General features: G+C 37.1%; 1 protein-coding gene across 1 annotated transcript in view; it reads right to left on the bottom strand.

The window, feature by feature from the left end:
• Positions 1-21,436, bottom strand: part of UNC13C (unc-13 homolog C) — a 130,020-nt gene that overhangs the window by 4,513 nt on the left and 104,071 nt on the right. The window contains exons 23-28 of the mRNA XM_041469233.1: positions 20,526-20,614; positions 18,168-18,317; positions 16,788-16,911; positions 14,227-14,283; positions 13,107-13,187; positions 9,706-9,853 (exon numbers count right to left, since the gene is read on the bottom strand). Of these exons, the coding sequence (XP_041325167.1) occupies positions 9,706-9,853; positions 13,107-13,187; positions 14,227-14,283; positions 16,788-16,911; positions 18,168-18,317; positions 20,526-20,614 (649 nt within the window). The remainder of the gene's footprint in view (positions 1-9,705; positions 9,854-13,106; positions 13,188-14,226; positions 14,284-16,787; positions 16,912-18,167; positions 18,318-20,525; positions 20,615-21,436) is intronic.

The raw sequence follows: 21,436 nt of genomic DNA, 5'->3' as shown, positions 1-21,436 counted from the left end.
TTTCAGGTGAGTTTGGCTTGGAACTGTTGTGAACCTACTTTTGAAACATAGCAGTGTTTCAAAAATGCACAGTGACAATGTTTTACTGTATTTATAGCTGCCACTTCTGAATTGCAGGGTACCTGTACAAATTTTGCTGTTAGATGTATTTCATTATCAGTCAGAGAGTTTAGACTACTAACTAACCCTCTAACTAACATGTAAATAATAAATTTATTAGACATCAGTTTTTAAATTACAAGATGTTTAGCTTCACTGGAAGTAATTAAGTTTCTTGTATTTGGATAATTACTTAAAGCTGTACTATATGGAAGCTCTAATTTGGTGAATCATTCTATAGCTTGCTCACAATAAATAACACATAATTTTTAAAAGAATTTGTATAAAAAGGTAAGAACCAAATGGACCAGAAAAGCTAAATAGTAAGAATAATACAATGGCTTTATTTAGAATCACAGACTGAAGTATATCTGACGACAGTAAAATTTGCTTTTACTTGGGAAAAGAAAGGAAATTCTCACTTGATGAAGGTCATAAAGTTAAAAGCTGGTTTTCTTTTCTTTCAAACACTGTGTCATTAGGCCATATATCAGTGAGTAGCAGGTTTTTAATGGTGTTACATTTAACCCTAGGTGCTGACCTGTGTGAAATGAAAAAGCTTTCCCTTATATTTATGTGGATTACCTGGATTAAATGCAGACAATACCTGTAATTCAGAAAGCAGCTTGCCCAGGATAAGATCCAATACTATATATATTTTTATATATAGGGTATTCTCATTGGCTTTGTGAAAAGTAAGTCAAAGAGAGCAGGGACTGGAGGCCCTAGAGCATTAATCTGTCTCATCCTTTCATATTGTGAAATTCCACCTTTTCACGTTGTTCCATAATGCATGGAATTCAACCTCAGCACAGGTACTTCTTGTGGTGATGAACCTCATTATGAATGATGCGTTTGATTACATCTACAGCCTTCCTTCAGCTCTGAAGTAGGAGTTGAACATACTGTAACTCTGTTTCAATTAAAAAGCTTTCAATGCCAAGCCAGAAAGGAGAAGGGAAACAGGAATTTGCACCATCTAAATCTTAGGGTAGCACAAACTGAGAGAGAGATTGAGAAGTTCTTGAACCCTCTCCCAATCACAATTAGTAATAATTTACCCCGATTGCAGTGGAAGATGAGTTAAGCTGATCCTGAGTATCACTGAAATGATCAGCTGGTGTCAATTATGTGTTTTAGCCTCTAGCTTAAAAATAAAACCCCAACCCAAAACCCCGGGAAAGTTTTAAGAGATGGCAATTAGCATTTTTATTTGATAGCCTTGAGAGCAGCCTTTGGATGGTGGTAGTAGTGAAGTGTGCAGTGTTAACCTCTAATAATGACAGGTAGGATTTCATCAGGACAGGAATCTTATGAATCTGTAAGATTAGACTTGTTCTGTTTCTCCAACTTTTTTATTAACTTATGCAAAATATATTCTTGCAAAGGTCTCCTAATCAGTGTCTCTTTCCTTCTCCTGGTATTCCATAATTGACAACAGTGCTCCAAGCAATACTGCAAATATGTGAATAGTCTTGTATGCACAGTGCTGCTTGATATGGTTGTAAAGAAATTTGTGCAAAACATCACCCAGTTTTATACTAAAAGCAGTTGACATTAAAATGACCCTACATCCAGTACTGCTGAGAAAACCTCCTTTGCAGAATATCTCAGTGAGCACAGACAGTTTCTAGTGGAGTCTAAAACTCCATAATAACAGAACATAAACTGGGTTTCTTCTAGTAATCATCCCATCAATCTTTCTCTTTCTGACCTGCTGAACAAACTGGAGATACAATTCCAGGACGTTTAGTATTTACTTATAGCATCTCTTGCTGACATTCAAGAACTAGAGTACTTCATTTTAAAGTCTCTGATCTGTCTATTTCTGCTGTTTTGTTTTCTTTTTTTGCTACCACTTCTTGTGCAGTCACAGCAGGAATTAGTGATTCTGACTGCACTATGGAAAGGTCCATTTATCCTACTACATTTAATAAGCCAATTTAGCTGACAATAAATCTCTTCCTGCACTGCAAAGGGTGATTGCACTTTTCTTCCTTCAGTACTGTAATATAACTCATTTGAAGGCTAACAAACTTACAAATGATTCTGCCTCATGTTTGAAGACCTTATGGATGTCTAGTTATTACTGCTTGCTCTCTAATATCTGCTTTACATTTTATTTGTTGTTATGTTTATATCATTTAAAATACAGCATCCTCTTAGTGGTGGGTCTTAAAGTGATCATGTCCATTTAAAGTGCAGTCATTCTTTTGCAGCAAATAAACTGTTAAGAAGAAAAATATCTCCTTTGGCCAAAGATGCTTGCTCCTCAGGGATAGAAAGGCCTAGAAATCAGGCTTTTATCCCTCCTGATTTAGCACCTGGAATGGCATCAATGTGAGAGCTGTTGTAACACTAATGATTTTGACAGAAGACAGACATTTTGGACCAAGGTCCAAGTCATGTATTCTTAGTCATGACAATCATAATCACGAGATGTGCACAGAGAAGTTCCATTGCCTTCTGTTCCTTATTTGATATCTTTGGAAAAGGTGAACTTGTGTACTCTGAGAAAACAGCAAAATATGCAAATGGAAAAATGAGTCATGTACATTTTGGAAAAACAAAAGAGCGACTGCCTGTATTTTCTAGGATAATATTCCTGCTAAATACAAGAGACTGAATCAGTCTGTGATTGTGCACAAAAGCACCTTTCTGTGGAAGGATTCCTTTATCTTGCTTGATGTTTTAGCAGCAAAAAGTTCTCAAATGAGGAGAACTTGAAAACTAACTTCTAGATTTGCATGAAAAAGAGAACCCAGCAGAAATAAATGGAATTCACTGAAAATGAGTTAGCATAAAATTTAAGAATGTGGTGACTTGCAGTTGTTTTGCCCCAAAGTAGCCAAAGATAAATAAGCAAGACTCTAAAAACTTTGTATGACTGTATCAAAATTTGTTTACATATGTTACGTATGTTTCTCTCCCCCCCCATCTCTCTCTTTTTTTTTTAACTCTGCCTCTAAGGGTTCAGGATTTCAATATCTTCTTTACTTCTCAGAGGATTAGAAATCCAGTTCAGATGAAAAGCCACTACCTACAAACCAAGAATCATGTATGACATGATTTTATTACCCAAGACTTAGAAAGCTGGCTGAGCACTGGGAGCCAGGTCAGCTGACCTGGCACTGGTGCCTGTGGAAGCCAAACCTCTCCCTTTTGCCTCACTGGTTTTTTCAGTGTAAAGCTGCTCATTTAAATACTGGACCTGTGCTTTGACCTTATTTTCTAAATGGGACATAAGAATGAAAAAGTTGAACAAATATTCAAGCTTTCATGGTTTCCAATGCTCTAGGAATTACACAAGTAATGAAATCAGCACTTTAATCAAGACAAGTGTCTGTCATCTTTTGATTGATGATGCCCATAAAATACATACATTTGTCTGGTGTTGAGCTGCTAATTTATTAGGAGAAAAAATATCAGGGTGACTCATTGTTTTTCACAGGATCCTAAGACTAATTTGGAGGAAAACATTGAGTGCATTTTTTAACATTTTTATTTATTCCACAAAGAGTAAGTTAAAGCTGAATTGTTAGGAGATGGATGGTAGCAAGCTAGATGATCTCTTCTCTGTGTGTGTTAGAGAAAAGCAAGACAGCAGAGAAAACTGATTTTATCATGATAACCACACTAACTGCAACACGTGCTTTGCTCCAAGGGGTTGCTATACAAATGGTTGATCATGATTTGTTTTGGGGGATTCTGAGAACCAAGTCCACTACCTGAAAGATGACTTCAGCAACCATTTATTCACCATACTGCCGTAAAAAGATTGAAAATATTTAGGTTTGTATTTGATTAGCAAATGTAAATAATTTGCCTAAAGAATCACTTGTGGTGGAATTAAGGCTGGCAGGAGTTTGGGCAGTATCTGTAAGCCTCTCCACAACTGTGCAAAGCCACACTAGCAAAGTACAGTCCCTCCCACTGGAATTGTGGTGTCAAGCAGGGATCTGAGGCACTCAGAACATAACACAGAAGCAGGATGTTGTGGAGTGAGTAGGAAGTCCTGGTGTGAGTGTTGGCATGGAATCCCCAGCTAAGGCCTTTCCCTTCATCTCTCCTGGGAAAGCTCCACACAGCCAGGGCTGCAATGGCACAGCTCACTGGGAGCCCCAGAGCTGCAGCTGCTGCTCTGTCCATGTGGCAAAGAAACTGGGCATGAGCCAGCTTCAGTCTGGGAGGTGGGGATCCAACTGGCCTCTATCCCTCTGGGGGTGCACGTAGATTTTTAATATATGTTTTTATACATGCATGTATTCTGTCCAGCCTTTTACCCAGGCCTCTCAAGAGGTTTCTGTATGTATTGAGTGCCTGTTTCTAGTGGGAAGGTATTTTTTAACATTGACATCATATAACTGATGGTTACCTGTAGCTTGTGTTTATTTTCTTGAAAATCTAGAGGAAACTGATAAACATTTTTTTTCTAATTTAGGTGCTTTATTGTTTAATTTAAGGAACAGCTAGAGATTTTTTAATGTGACAGCCTCTTTAGTGAATATTTTGTAAAGAGCTTTTGCTTTACCAGTTGTCTGGTTTTAACTATATATACTTTAAAAATAATAATTTTTCTGCCATTATTCTGAGTGCATTTGCTTTGCTATCAGCATGTGCTGGAGTACTTTTATTAGTTATAATTCAGCAAGTTTCTTCTTTGTTCTTTTCTGTTTGTTGCTTGCAATAGTGTGCTGATTGCTGCAGCTTGTAATGCAGTTCTGGTTTTTTTTTTTTTCTTTTTTTTTTTTTGTGAAATAAGGTTATGTAACACATGGTTCTGACCTCAATTTGAAACTACAGTGGATGAAGCAGGGATTATTTCTTGAGTTAAATTCTGTCTGAATTATGGGTTATGAGAGAACTGGAAATGCTCTGTAGGACTTAAATTTCCTGTTAGAATACAGGTATAGCTTTCAAAATATGACAGTTAATAATACAATGGTTTTGACAAGCAAAAGAATAAAAGGTCGGTCCTTTTCACCTATAAGAGCTGCTAAAGAATTTAAGCAATTTTTATTTTCTGTAGTATGATGTCATCTATCTGGTTGCTTAAACTATAGTTAATATTGGATTATTGTTTTAATGTCATTCCATTCATTTATGAAATATTGAAGTTATGCTTTGCTTTGTACAATTACAGCTTGCAATGGAATACAGAACTGAATTTTGGCTTGGCAATTATAAAAAAATTTGTCTTCATTTTTGATTGTGTAACTTCCTTCCCTGTGACTTCACAAGACAAGGAGGGAGTTACTGTTAGAGATAAGCATATTTACCTAATGAATACTATATTTTCTTGTTTTCAGGTACATCTTCCCTTTTTAGCTTTAAATTGTCTGGCATAAGAATGAAGAAATCTGAATCAGACCAGTTGAAGCAAAGCCTTTTCTGCAGCCTTGTAAAAACACAGGTGGGGTTTGCAGTATGAGCTCTGTGCTGTGAGATGAGTATTGATTTTTCTGCTTGATACAAACTATATTAAGCCAAGCTAAAAAATATAGTGCAGAATCCTGCCATTGTGTATTATTCTCAAACAACATTTGTGAACTAGAGCTGCTGTAAATTTGTAAGAAAAAATATTTCCCTTTGTCAAATAAATAACCATTTTAGATGTGAGAGTGGTGTTTACTTTGGAGAAATTAGTGGCAATAAATGAGAGCTAATTCAGGAAGCTCTGTTTGAGACTGTCCTTTCATGTAGTTTGCTAGAATTAATATTTGTTCAAATGTTATTGGTGTTAATGCTAAACAAGTGTAAATAGTCACAGCATTGGCTATAGTTTATGAAATTACTGAAGATTCAAGGCATTTTCTAAACTAAACCATAGCCATTTAATTTTGATATACTTTAAGTAGTGTAAAATGGGGAGGTACAACTAAAAAAGGTGACTGCTTCTCCCTTCTTTTTACAGGAGTGACTTAAGAGAAGCTTCACCAGTACTGGCCTCAGCACAGACTAAGGGTAAATCAAGTGTACCATGGAAAAAGTGGGAAAGTTCATGCAGTAGGCCAGCAGAAGTAAAGTGAGAGTTTACCCTTTGGCTTTTAGATTGTCTTGATTGTGAAAATGTGTTGAATTTAGCTCAAATTTGGTTAAAATGATCTTGTACTGCCTGACCTAAAATTTGTCCAATTTGTCTAGAACTCTTGTCAATGTACAAAATATGTTGTCTTTTGCAGAAGCCTTGGAGCTTTCCCTCACATTCTGGGCTGGCTGCTGCCTGCTTTCAGCTGTGAACCAGCCATGGGGTTCCAGCCCTACAGCACTGAACCCCCAAGTTGCTGCAACTGAGCTGGGTTTTACAAGTCAGCCTTGGCACTTTGCTGGTCTTTTACAACTGATTCATGCTTGGCTCAAGCGGGCTGTGCACAAAGAATGGTTTGGTTGCAAAAGATTGTGAAAGCAATCCATATAATAATCTGAATGTATGCAAGAATGTTATCCTGCAGCTGATTTTTAGAGGAAAAAACCCACCTTTTTACAGCATGAGCTAATGTTTACTATTATTATTATTAATGCACAAATAAAGTGACAATTAAGTCCAGAGTAAATAAAATCAATCAGATCTGGACCTCAGGTGATCTGCTAGCTACTGGTGCACTGATGGTCCACAATTATTATGTGGCTGTGTTTTATGAGCTCTTTGCAGAGGTATCAGTCACCACCTAGTGTGTTAAATGCTGGTCACTCAGGCTATGGAATGCAGTTCTCCTCACTAAACTGCCTTCAGGATTTGCAAAATCCTTTAGGTCTGTATCCATGTCCTTTTTAGGGACTCCAGCAGTGACCTGCTCCATGGAATGGTTCTTGGCAGAGCCAGCACTTGTGTATGGTTGAATAAGAAAACTGATCCAGGTGAATGTGCTTACAACAGGCACTGCAGAATCAGCTGAATCCTTTCTGGGTAATATTAAATGTGAGGTTCAGCTAGGTGGAACTAAGCTTCATTACTAGTTTATAAATCATTGTATGTGTTATTATAAAAAGTGTTCCTGTCAAACAATACTGATAATTTATTTGCAAAAGAAAATGCTGCTCTGCATGTTTTACATTGGTGAGTTGGAAATAAAACAGGACAAGTGCTTAGCAATTTTCTGGAAATGTTTATACAAAGGGGCAGCCATAGATTATACCCCCCTTACTATCCTATTGATACCAATGTTAAAAATCTGTAATGATCAGGGTTTCCACAGGATTTACTGTCCAAACACACAGTTGGAAGTGTGTGGCAGATCTGGGATAACAGTGAAAGAGAAACATCTCCCTCCCCCTCTGCCAGGCAGAAAGGCAGGTATTTAATAAGCTATGTCACTTATAAAGCTAATCTGGTACCTGTATCTGTATTTATTAGACAACATTTTTCTTTTAGCCTTAATTTTCATAGTGATTTACAGATTTGTCTTCACAACACTGAGTGAGTATTAAATATACGGCTTTCATCAGCACAGAATCATTATAGCTGGAAAAGAGCTTCAGCCATGACAAATCATATGAAGAAAAAATGAAAAAAACCAGTTACTGAAAAAGTTACTGTCAGATTATGTTCCTCATTGTCATTTACTTATTCCAACACTTGTCTGTTTTAAAATGTCTTGAGAGTCTATAGTGGTGCTTTGAAAAGAAAAATAATCAGAGTAAGATTACAGAAGCTAATTTCATTATTCCTGTTGTGTGATAATTTGCTTTTAGAGCATGTGACTCTAACAATGTAGTCTCATGATGCATTTGAAAAAGGCAGTAGGAATTGTGCTTTCAACTGTTTAGTGTGGTGAAACCACCACAGGAAGATCTGTGAATCCCTGAGTCACCATTTTCAAAGTTAGGAGTGGTTTTATTATTATTATTATTATCTTATGAAAATTTCTATGTTGCCAAGATCTGTAGGAATGTGTGGGCACAAAGGCTGGGAAACAAAACGCTGGTTGAAGCAAACATCCTTCTTTAGAAATAAAGAAATAAATGGTGAATATTTAGAAATAGTGCAGATCACAGTGTTGGATAATGTGGTTATTCCTACTGAACATGATCCTGCACAAACACGAACACAGGAGGTGTCAAGGAGCACGACACACTTTTACAGTGCCATTATCACAGAATCAGAGAATCACTCCAAGATCATGAAGTCCAACCTTAGGTTTTCTGTTTGTGTGGAGAGTTAACTCCCCCTTTTCATGCCAATCAGACAAATTTTTGCTCTTCAGTTTCTTAGAATATCTGCAGCTTAGTCATGATGAGTGAGAAGCTGTTTTGCCCTGTGGGTGAAAGTAAGCCTGATTGTTGTCTGATTCTTGTGGTCATTACAAGAAAAACAAGCATCCAATTCTATCTACAGTCATAGTTATTATACAATATATACTTTCTTTACATTTACAATACTCTTTTTTCCATTGCTTTGAGCTTAAAATGATATCTGTGTATTGATTATGGATTGGCAATGTGAAAAAAATAGGCCAAATATCAATCTAATTATATTCCAGAGAAGATTTCTGATTTGCCAACAGGGTGATTTTAACTAAAAGCTAATGATACAGTTATTGCTGTGAGGCTGGAGATCATAATAGATGAGGATTTAGTTATTTTAAATGAGGCATTAAAGGATAATGAAAAGTTTTCAGTCACTTTTCCTTAAGTTTCATTCCCAATGGCTACATTTCTAACAATACTGGTGTGAAAATATAGGCATGGTAATGTGTGCACAGAAATGAACACAGACTTCAGGCTGAAATCATGATGAAAATCAGAAAATTCAATTTTGTAGTTCAGAATTTATCACTACTTATTTTTTCCTTCTGAAGCTACAGTGAAGGTATGTGTTAAAGAAAAGCAAAATACACCTAGAAGTAACAATTTTCTGCCTAGATCCATATTGCTAATTTTTTTTCTTTTTGAGAGGAGGAAAAAAGGACTCTACTGCGTGCTTATAAGAGTTTTATAGCTATTTTTGCATATGAGTTACTAACAGCGATCTCAGTTTTAATATGGAACCAGCTTAGGAAATCATTCCTCAAAAACAATCTTGGGGCAAGCTGCAAAACTCATGTTTCATGCTTTTTATACTGCAAGTAACATATTGTACTTCAGAAGTAAAAGCAATTATTTCCAGATTTACTGTCCAATTAAAACTTTCTGATTCTTATGAGCTGGAGCAAGGTAATTCATTAGATCAGTAAATTGTATTCTTTCCCAAAGACACGAAATGGCAGGTAGATAATTTTTTACAAATGCTCATTACATTCAAAAGAAATCAAGTAAAGATTATTATTATTATTATGCAAAAATTTGCAGCTTTCAGAATGAAGAAAACATTCAGCTTGGAATATAATGTGTGCAGTGCTCCTACAAATAACCCTGATACTCTGTGTGCACCCAGAGCTCAGGGATTGTTCTCTTCCTGTGCAGTCACAAGCCCCTAAAGAAACTGCCCTCAGGTAAGCCCCAACAACAGCATTAGAGAAGGGATAACCTCAATAACACCCCGTGGGCAAATCTGTGTCAATAAACTCTAAAATACCACAGGGACTAGAGAACGTAATCTGCAATCAATAATTTAGAACATGTAAAATATAATAGGATGCATTTCTGTGTCCCTTGCAGATCACTTACTCTGAGAAGTTTGTGTGGCTATAAACTTCTTTATCAAGGCGTCAGTAGTCTGTGTGTAAAGGCTGAGAGCGTATTTGAGGGACTGCAGGTCTGGGCTCTTCTCCAGGAAATTCTTTTTCAGCCCACTTCCTCCAGCATGGAAGTATTGCTAAAATGAAAAAACAAGTATGGCTGTTCACAGAGGAAAAGAAAGACCTCAGTTACAGACATACAACTTCAAGCAAAATTCTTAAATGAATGTTTGGAATTAGCAACAGGCATGTCTAGATTTATTATAGCATTTGAGATAACTCTCATAATCTCTAGTATAAAGCTTCTTTCCAAGGGTAAAAAAATTAAGCACAAAGGGAAGAAATATACAAAATTTTGATTTTGGTCTTCATGATCTGAAGTATTAATTTGCAAAACTGGAAAATATTTGAAGCATTCTTTTAGGTTGCAGAGAGTGGAATGAGTTTTAATTCTTTATCTAAAAAGCCCCAAAACAACAAACCCCTCTTAAATGAAGGCATGGGAAAAATTAGGGGACAGATTCTTCCCTTTTTCCTCCCACAATGAAGAATTTTTCCTAAAGTTTTGTACAGGACAGTGTTTGATGAATTAATACATGTTAGCCACAATGAAAAGATAAATGTGCTACATACCTTCATTTTGTTCAAACACCTTGCAAAGCATTTTGCAACCTTCATCACAGTTCTAGGTCTCAAGATCAATAAAGCTCCCATTAATGGCTAATTAGTAAAAATAAACTGTTTTTCAGGAGCACAATGACTGCTTGATGAGATGCAGTATTGGTCCACTCTGTACAGGGAGTCTTGGGGACTGTGAGCAGAATTTCCTCTCCCTGCCTTTTTGCAGTGTTGCCAAAGGAATAGATGCAATATCTACATTCCAGTTCACATGCACACATCTCCTCTAAATGCTGTGTCCCAGCTTATCTGGCCAGCTCAGACCTACAGTCCACATATGCCCTTTGCACACATTTCACCTTCCAGATCTCAAGATTCTGCAGGGGATGAAACATAAATTTTTCATAACAGTTATTATTTACATTTCTGTATTGCTGTCTATTGAATTTTAAAGGGAAAAAGTATCTGTAGAAGCAAAACAGAGGATTTGAAGTCATCAGGCTGCAACATTTTAACACTGTGGGGGCACTTAGTAGCACTTAGTGTCAGTTTAAAAGGTTCTGAATAAGTCTATCTTTCCAAGCAAAATATTTCATACAATATGTTCCAAAAAACCTCTCATCTTAATTGCTCAAGCATTTAGTCATGATTTCACTAAGAATCATAATCAATTTATAAGCAAGTGTTAAAATCTGTTAATATTTCCTGCTATTGTGACAATTACTGTGATTTTTTTGAAGTAGTCTCTCCCAGTAAAATGTCATCTGCAGCAGCAGCTACACATGGCTGAAAGCTTGATGAAAGCTAAGAGTCATATAAAGAAACAAAGACACCTGACCCTTGTTTTCCTGAGTTTTTAACTATTTTTTTGTTTTCCCCATAAATGGTAAATTTTGCAAGCAAACCAGCCTGTATGTAACTGAGTATAGAAATATAATGAGTAAACAGAGTTTTACAGATTCAGATGGATCTGTTATTACCATGTTCCTTAGAGATGGAAAACTTAAAATAATTCCTCTGCTACTCTTGCTCCTCTCTGTAGGTTTGTAGGTGGCACAAGAGGTTTGAAAGCCACACTGACAAATGAAAGGGGCAGATGTCAAGTGCTGGAGCCACTGCAGCCTCAGCCCAAAGCTGCCAATGCCACACAAGCCCCTTTGGGTGCTGGTTTCTCTTTGTAGAGGGTCTCTGGGTGTACAGAGAAGTGGGACATCATTATCAATGGACATTGTCTCTGGGCTGACATAATGAGGTACCAGAGAACTCAGTCTGTGATAACTGAGACCAGAAAGCCACTTCTCCTAACTGTAAATTACAAATTAAGCTGAAAAATATTAAATAGTTATATAAATTGCTATGCTTCTCTTTATATAATACAAAGATTGATGATATGCTATATATATTCAAGATTAAAAATATTACTTTAATTTATATTTGTCAAAGGATTAATAACACCATCCACTTTTAAATTATGATTGTTTCCCAGTGAATGAAATGAAAGGAAAAATAAAAAAGACTGAGTGGAGATACTCCTCCCTGTATTTACCCTTCCTTACCATAATCAGCTACCCAATTTCTTAACGAACACACACACACACACACACACACACACACACACACACAGAGACACCACACATGCCATTTTTGTCATTCTCCTGTTCTTACCTGGGCAGCCATGATTTTTGCTTTTAGATAAGCTGTAGTTACTGAGCATTACCAAAAATAATTCTATATTTTGATCATTAAACTTATGAACTACACTCCAAAATAAACTTAGCAGTTTTTTTTTTTCTTGAGTTAACTCATAAAGTTTGCCTTTTTTAACTTTCTACCAGTATAAGCCCAATTTCTGCATGATCAAGGTTATTTGTTAAGTGTTTTGGAAATGATTTTGCCATATCAGCTTGTAAGTACAACAGGCAGCTATAATGCACACAGTCATTGCCTTACAATTTGAAAGGGTTTCTCAGGAAGCATTCTTTAGCTCAGTTAATGAATGTTATGAACTATTATAATTTAGCACACAGCTATTAGGATGCTGAATTAAGAAAGGGATTTTCCCTATTTAATCTTTTCCCTCCAAATCTAGATATTTTTAGTAAAATGGTCAACACCTATCTCTCCCTTTGTAAGAGTTTAAGCACTGGAAACTTAGGCAAGGTTAGAGTTTACATTTTTCCCGATTTTTATGTGTTTAGAAAATTATTAGAGTCATATATTTCACACAGCTTACTTTGGGAGTGTACTTAAATTTGTTCAATTTTTCAATTTGTTCAGTTTGGTTCCACAACATTACTAATTCCCAATTATTTTTATTTCTGAAAGAAACGCCAATTCCAATACAAATAAAAAAAAGGCAATTGGGAGCTCTCTCTGTTGCTTTTTGCTTGCCTTGCAGACTGTTTTATTGCAAAACACTTGATCATAAGTATTTCCTCTTACTTATATCTTCAATTTTATACTTCAGTAGCTGCCTCCTTTACCTTCCTGATGTGCTGTCCCTCCCCAGCATGCAGGAAAATATACTGTTATTCTAGAAACTGATTGCTTTTAAGTTATTCACACCAACTAATAATCCTGGCCAATGTGAAAAAGACTGATAAGCAAATTAAATAATATGTTAATTAATAATGTAATAAATATTCCTAATGACTTCTGATTTCAGAAATGATCTTCATGAACACTGTGTGAAAGTCTGCAGTCTTTTATCTGAAAACCAATCAGTGCTTGTTGGGCATTGCAGCAGAGAGCAGGAAAGACACAGAGCTGTACCTTGATAGTAACGAGTGCCACGTCCATTATTGCACACTGCCTCAGGGTCAGGCTTTTGGCTTCCTCACGGATCACATGGTCCTGCCAAGCAAGAGAAGAGTGCAGTTGGTTTGAAAGAGAGACAGTATTGTGAATATCTGTTCTTTGCAAAACAAACAAACATCCACCAAAAGCCCCCCAAGGACTATGATTAGCAGGGATTAATTCAGAATCCTTTCACAACAAATTATAACCTAGAGCAATTGTGTTGTTTCCTGAAAACACAGACTGTAGAGAACCAGATTCACTGGTTAATACTGAGCATTACTTCTTTTCCTAGGATGCATTATTTCTCTGTTTTGGGGGATGGGAGAAAGGTTAAAATTTAACTTAAAAATTATATTAGATGATATAGAAGTAATTAATTTTTATAATAAACCTGACAGTTTAACAGATGTTTGTTAATGCTCTATGTTTAAAAAAAAAGAGGGATTCCTATAGAACATGTTAGACATAGAGTGACTACACTCCTGTTAAATCTTTGTCTAAATAAGCAGTCAGTGATTTATTAGGTGATATTTGAACTCCTCTAGCAAACTGCACAATCATTCATAGAGGCCCCAAATACCACATTTCTGTAGAAACGTGAAATTCTAATGGCAGAACTGCCTGGCAAACAGCTGACATCAGTATCAAACATATCTGCTGTCCATCAAGTGGACTCCAGCACTGAAGTGCTGAAGACTTTACTGCAGAGGTACATACTATGTTTCAATGCACATAAATAATCCACAGAAAGAAAATTGCTGGTATTCATACCTTAAGGGCTTTTTCAGAAGCAAAGTTGGTTTTGTTTTTGTTATGTATAATGCTTGTAAGGCCTGGTTGTGCAATATGGGGATGACGGCTTCTTGACCCATGTAGTGATCACTTACCATATAAGCATAGGGTCTTCTATTCGTAACTTGATTTTGATGAAACAGTACAACAATTATTCACCTCTGAGTAGTTACTGTCATATTCACTCTCATTATACTACATAAGAACAAGAATGAGGCATGAGGTTTGGCCTCACAGTCATTAATATTTCCTCCTTTTTTTGTTAGTGCAAACGAGTCACAGATTCATCTGGCTCCATTACCTTGAGTTTTGACAGTTGTCCAAGATCTTTGGCTGCACTGAATATCATCTGGGGCCCCTGTAATCACATTGAAAATTAAGGAAACAGACTCATGACAGCATGTTTGCTTTTTATGTCAACACAATCTTATTTTCTGCTAAAACATTGGCCAAAGTCATCGTTTTGCAAACCTAAATAAAAGTTTCAGTTGCACAGGAGACACATTTTCATTCAGTTGATAAGGCCAAGTGCTTGAATGCCTGCAGCAAGATTCCCTCCAGTATTCTATAGCTGATACAAATATTGCACTTTCTGCTGAGAGTGGTTTTGTGTTCTCCTTTCTGCTGTCTCATTTTGTGTTTTATACAAAAGCTAAGGCTGTGAGTGTTCTCAGTGTGTGTCAGTGAGATGTTTGTCCGTAACTGCAGCTCTCTGTTTGTCCGTAACTGCTGTGCTTACGTGAGCAATCATGCTGGGAAGTGAGCAGCCCTGAGGAACCTGCAAAAGCCTGTGTTGGGGGAATCCTCAGCTGAATAAAGCACAGCACAACAGTGTGCTGTGGGCCAGAGCCCCTTTTTTAAAGAAAAGATATTGAAATGTTATGAAGTGAAAGCAATATTTCACAATAGCCAAATCCTGGCATGACACCAAAGGCCAGTGCCTACACATTTGTCTCAGACAAACAGAATCCTACTGTAATTCCATGCTCACATCCTTTATCACCATTACTTCAAGCAACATAATTACCAGCCCAGTTACATGGCAGCTATCAGGAAGACATAGTTCTGATTATGTGGATTTCATAAAAAAGTTTCATCCAACTTACACTGGAGTAATTTTTCATTAGACTTTCTGTTCCAAAGAGTTTCATTTTCCAGAAATAATTTTGCTTCCTATATGCTTCATTTGAAGAAAATGTAATATAGAACTGCAGTTTAAGTCTTCATTATTTTTTAGTAGCAAGAATGGTAAGATAAATAGGTGTGTGTATATGTGTATATATATATATATATATATATATAAATAAACCCCCTTTCTGAATGCCTGTGCCTCTTAACCTCAAACAGAAAGAAATATTCAGGGCTAGAAAATCTCTCAGAGTATCCTACTTTTCAGTGATTTTCTTCAATTATGTGTTCAATAGTGCACAAAAATATCAAAATAAATGGACTATTTCACAATGCCTACCAGAAACACTCTATATAGAGGGTACCACTAAGGAAACTCCCCTTTGAACAGATTGTCCTATGAATAATTGGTCCTGCATAAAGCTAATAAACGTTCCTAACACATGATGGAAAATGCAGTTACCCAATGAAAATGCTACCTCTGTATTTGCAGATCAAATTTGCACCAAGAAGTTTGAAAAGCAAATTAAAGATCTCAGAAATGTAAATTTGAAACTTATTGAAAGAGAGATTGATTTAATTATGCCTAGTTAACAAGGTCATTACAGTAAATATGAAGAAATTCAGTGTCTGGAGTCCTGGCCATGATCAGCTTGACACTAGAATTTTTAATAGTTCAGGTAATTTCATTACTATTTCTGCACCATTTATACATTTTCTATTAGAGCTTTTCTTCAATATATTATAATAAGATTTAATGATATACCTTTGACTTATGGACCCTGACTAACAGCTTTTTAGCAGCTGAAGTGGTACCACAGGATGTGTAACAGCAAAGTTGCCAAAGGCACACTGTGGCAGCATCACAATTAGCTTGTCATAAAATGGTCAATTTATTTTAAACAAGATTGAATAAAAGAAGAATGAACAGAAAAAAAAATTTTTTTAAAAAAAAAAAAAAAAAAAAAAAAAGACACAATTATGAAAAGGCCTCCAAGCCAGGCTCTCTTTGGTGATCCTTTGACAGGATCAGATTTCACTGTTGCCCTCGGCTCAGCCAGCAGGGTTCACATCAGGCCATGTCCCACAAGAGGCTCCTGGGCAGCACCACTTTGTAAGGACAGCTCCCTTCCCTCTTTCCGCTTTCTCTGAAATGCAGGCTGGAAATGCAGCTCTGCCCAAAGACGACCTCCTGTCAAGGCTGCTATTAAAATCCCCCAAATCTTTAGTGCTATATTTGGCTGAAGCTTCCTGATGTTAATTAAGTGCTGCCTCAAGATGAGGAATGGCACAGCACGCAGGCCTGGAGCATGGGCTGGGCATCCCTGGCTTTCTCAAACCTACAAAAATGGAAGTGATTGAATTTCTGATGTGACTAGGAAGGGCAAGGAACACTCTTCATGTTACTGTGCACAGTGAAGCCGAGAGAGAAATCAGATTTAAATGAAACCCTTTGTATGAGAGCACATGACTGCATTCTTTCACATGACTGTATTCATAAAAAGTGCTCTGATTTGGGGCAGGCAGTAAATGAAGGAGTGAAGTCTTCCTCATCCGCTAAGAGCAAGCTGGCTGCACGACTGTGAGACACCAGGGAGCAACACTGCCTGCAGAGCAGGTGTTACTCCTCGTGCTCAGGGTACAGAACAGGATAGTGTCAGACCCTTGGCCACACCTGCTCAGGCAGTTATTACAACCCTTTGTATCAACTGAGAATTGCTCTGCAACACTTACGGTTTGGTCTGTCAGTGGTGGAAGCACAATTTGTTTTTCTATTTTGTTTAAGACTAACTTCCAGAGCTCTTTCAAAACCCGTTTCAGAACTGTCTTCTCACAGATTTTTGCAGAGACACTCAAGCTGGAATAAAACAAAACCACAAACCAGTCACCAAAATCAGCATTATGGCTTCAGAGGTGTTCTATCATGCTCAGATTAATAGCCATTAAGGTTTATATTTTCTCTAGTAATAAAAATTTCTTAATAGCTAAATTATTTTGCTATATTATCAGTAAATATTTTTGGCAAAAAGACTTGCACATTACAAACTTATATAAATCTCCGCTATCTAATTTAATGCTTAGTATATCACTGATGCATATTTATTGAAAATGCAAAATCATGATGAGTTAAAAGTTTGATGGATGATACAATTTAGCAATCCCACGCCCCTAAATTAAAGTTTTAGTATATAATTTGTTTATGTCTTAAAAATAAAGAGCAACTGTCTCTCTTGTTTTGTATTTCTACTGGGATGCAGAAGTGGTTCCTGACAGCTAATGCAAATTTGCAGCTACTGTTTGGAAGCATTTATTTCCATATACTGACATGTCTGAGCAATCTTGCTATGTATTACTTCCAGTAAAATTAAATTTTTAGGGAACCTTTTCCATCTTCACTTTGAAAATTTCTGGCTGGGGAAAACCCGCATAAGGAACCAAAGGGGTGTGTAACTTGTGACTGGAGACCTTGAGTACAGGATCAGTGCCAGGCTGCTTGTCCTCACAGCCACTTCCAACAAAAGGCCACTGGTGTTTGACAAGCACCAAGGACACCAATGTGCTTATAAATGTGCCTGTGCTACACATGGCCTTTCAGAACGTGTCATTGCAGAATGATGCTAGCATAAATTATGCTTACTTACAGAAGCCAGAATGAGTTTGCAGGATCCTCTCAAAACTTAGCATTTTACCAAATGAAAAAAAGCTGCTATTTAGATGATGACCTGGTTTTTGGTGACACAGAAGTGCATATCAATAAGCAGTGGGACATTGGGTACAAGCCTAGAACAAATGCCAGACAATTTCAGTGTAGGAATTACTTTTGTTCATCACAATCTTCATAGCACAGCCTGTGGAGGAGAGACTGTGCACTGGCTCACTTTCGATGACTCAGAACATGACAAGACACGGGAAGACAAGCCTGTAGCTTATGTAAAAATTGCTCAGCGTAAGTAAACAGGTTAGGCATGGAATTCTGCACACAGTGAATAATAAAAATATTAAAAATACTACAGAGTGCTTCCAGGTATCAACAGTGCTTCAGAGTAAAACCAAGTGTGCCTGACTGCAGCATGCAGTTCCCAGCCTGCACACAATCCAGCCTGCCACACTTACGTTGTGTCCAGGGAATCCATGAGAGGCCGAAGCACAATCTCAGCATCAATGGCTGCACTGTTCTTATTGGCTGCTGCATTCCCATTTCCTCTCATTTGATTCAGTTCATTGCTCATTTGTCTTACACAATCTTCAATAACAAATTGGAAACTATAGGACGAAGAAAAAAGGAGAATGAAAGAATTCTGGGAGAAAAAACAATAATGATGATTTTGCATCAGGTTCCTCAACAAGACTTAAATATTTTCTGCAATGATGCAGTGTTCAAAATTGAAGATACTGTGGTGTTACAGTCTGAAAATAAGTTCTACTGAGCATCATAGCTCATATAAATAATTCATGCCATGTTTTGATCTTTTCTCTGCATTGCTTCAATTCTGCCACAATTTTCATAGCCTTGTAGGTGTGCCAAATATTTATTTTCTGAAAGCAACAGATGTATCAGAATCTATAGGTTAGATGTGATTGACTGCCAGCTAGGAACAACTTCTCAAGATTTTATTTTTGGTGTGAAAGGATGATACAAGCAGGTGATGATAAATAATTTTTCTCTTGATGGTTAATAGCAACCAGCTATTAGCTTTTATATTCTACTTGAGGTGAAATCAAAAACTCCTACTGATTCTACCCTGTTTGGCTCAATTTGACTTTTTCCAGATTTCACAGTCAGTGCCTTCAGAAGGTTTTTTTACTTCTTTCAACTACACAGCATTAAAACACTTGGACTGTTTAAAATATCCTTTTGCAAAAAAACCCCCTTGCTTTGAAGCACTCAGACTCTTCCTCCTGGGAGGAATCTTTTCCACTTCAAGGTGACTGTGAACACATCCTTCCTCCTCAAGTTTGCATCTGCTCAGCTTTTCTGAAAACTGTTCTATTTCCTAACTGATCTGGTTGAGTGTCTGACAGTCTCAAAGTGCTATTGATGTGATAATCTTTGGACAACATATTGACACAAAGCAGAAACACAGCAGTTAATCAGTCACCAGTTCAGAGGCAGGAAGAGTCTCTGCACACACAGTAATTTGGTTTATGAGTTGATTTGTGATGGATCAAAACAGTTTGGGATTAGTTTATGAACAGAAATGCAAAACAGAGGCCAAAAATATATGGGGCCTGTTAAGCTGAATAGATAAATGGCAAAGATTAACTTGAGGAAAGTGAAAGAGAATTTACTGTGAGAGAAAAGAAACAATAAGTTGTTCCAGTGACATGGCTAATTGTAAAAAGAGAATACAAAACTCCATGTGACATCACTGGAAAAATCAGAAACTTTTCCAAAAGCACTTGGAAGTACACTTACCTACACACTTTAAAGCCCTAGTTAAAATCAACATGAGGCAGCTAGTGAAACTGCTCATGGAAATTCCTGGGACCCGTCCCTCCAACAAAAGCCAAAATAATGCATTGCCTTTCTTGACGTTAGACATCTTTCCAACACTGTTAACCTCACAGACCCAAGCAGTAAACTGACCCATGAGGAATGTTCTGGCTATCTGGAGCATATCCTACACTGAGCTATTCTGGGTTTGCTGTTGTAGAAACCTAGTTGGCTCATTCAGAAAGAAGCCCTGGAAAGAAATATTATTCATGCACTGTCAATGATCCGAGAAGCAGAGCCTGGGAGCAAAAGTACAGCAAGACAATACAACAAACTAAGCACGCAGAAAAAAGCAGACTGTCCACCCAGACTGCCCATCAATGGATTAAATAAGCAACTACAGACTTTGCTTAATGAGCACTACTACAGCACTAATCCCTCTTTCTTCAATTTCTTTTTAATTTGAAGCAAAAGTAACTTGCTACTTAGACCACAAGCACTGCTGGCACAGCACCGTACACATTCAGGACTGCAGTGTGCACTCTGATTAAGGAAAGGTTTTGAGAGTAAGGCTCAGTAGACAATTTTTGAAGAGCCACAGGCAAGCAAATGACCCAAGAAGGCCATTCACAATGACCACTTGAAGCAGGCTAAGCACAGGCAGACAGCCCTAGTTGTAGCAGGCCACTTGGAAAAAGCTGTCAGTCTCAGGAAGTAACATAAACATTGTCAGAGAGGAAAGTTTACCATAGCTTCAGGCAAAAAACCCCAGTGACTTTGGTTTCCAAAAAGCAGAACAAAAGCCATCAGCCTCACCTCTGTAACATGTTCATGCCCACAGATGATGTTCAGTTGTCTTTACAGCGAGGTTGTTGTTATTTGTGTTAGAGTCTAAACACATACACACACAAATTCACACCAGGGCAGAAGCAAGCCATGCCTCAGGACATCCAAATAACCACCCAGACTTCATCAACGAGGGAGATTTTTTGAGCAGGAATATTCCTCTAAGGTTTGCAGTAAAATGGGTTTGTTACCTTGCAGCATACGTTACACTGAGTTCATCCAACACATTGCTAAGTTTCACCTGAAGTTCTTTTAGAACAACACTAGCTTCAGGATCCAGCTGCAAAGAAATAAATAGAATTTAATTTATTTATACACTAGGTTTCTGGGGTTTCCATTACAATCAATTAATTAGGAATTATGCACTATGGAAAACCAAATGTGGAAACACCTGTTGACACAGGATTGCTTTAGTAGGCCTTGAAATACAATTACCATTAAAAAAAGAAGAAAAAAAAAAATCTTTGTTTACAGCAGGAAATATTTATATTAGAAATAAAAACTGTGCCATTGAAAAATGACTTTCTGTGGGATTGTGGAAGTTGTGTTGGCAGTCACAAAGGAGAGAACTGTCATTATCAGGCCAGTAGTATCCAACAAGGCACACCAAGAGAAGGATGCAGGAGAAATCACTGCTGGTGTTAATAGTAATGCAGATGCCTTCATATTTTTATTATTTTTGTACATTTCACTGCTGTTGGTATTTTGTTTTGTGATTTGCATTGAAGTTGTTTCCATATTTCATTTGTTTCCATAATGCAGTGTAAAATTAGAACAGCCAGCACTGAAAAAGACGGCTTGAAGAATATCCATGCCCATTCTACTGACAGAGGATGTGGGAAGGGACTCTACCAAATTTCAGTACTGCTGTTTCTAAAAGCCATTAGGCAAACAAAATTCAAGCACAGAGCAACACATTCTGATGCTCTGATACAGGTTTTCTAAACACAGGAAAAAAGTTAATGCAGGGGAGAAATATATTTTTACATTTACAGGCATGAGGATACATGCATAGATATTTAATCAAAAAGGTACCCCACTGATATTGATCAGCAAGCTTGTTTATTTGCCATGGATTATTTTTCAAATAAAAAATAATAAT

Source organism: Pyrgilauda ruficollis, unplaced genomic scaffold, assembly GCF_017590135.1.
Source record: "Pyrgilauda ruficollis isolate IOZ18807 unplaced genomic scaffold, ASM1759013v1 scaffold23, whole genome shotgun sequence".
NCBI lineage: Eukaryota > Metazoa > Chordata > Aves > Passeriformes > Passeridae > Pyrgilauda > Pyrgilauda ruficollis.
This window is presented reverse-complemented; position numbering and strand designations above follow the sequence as displayed.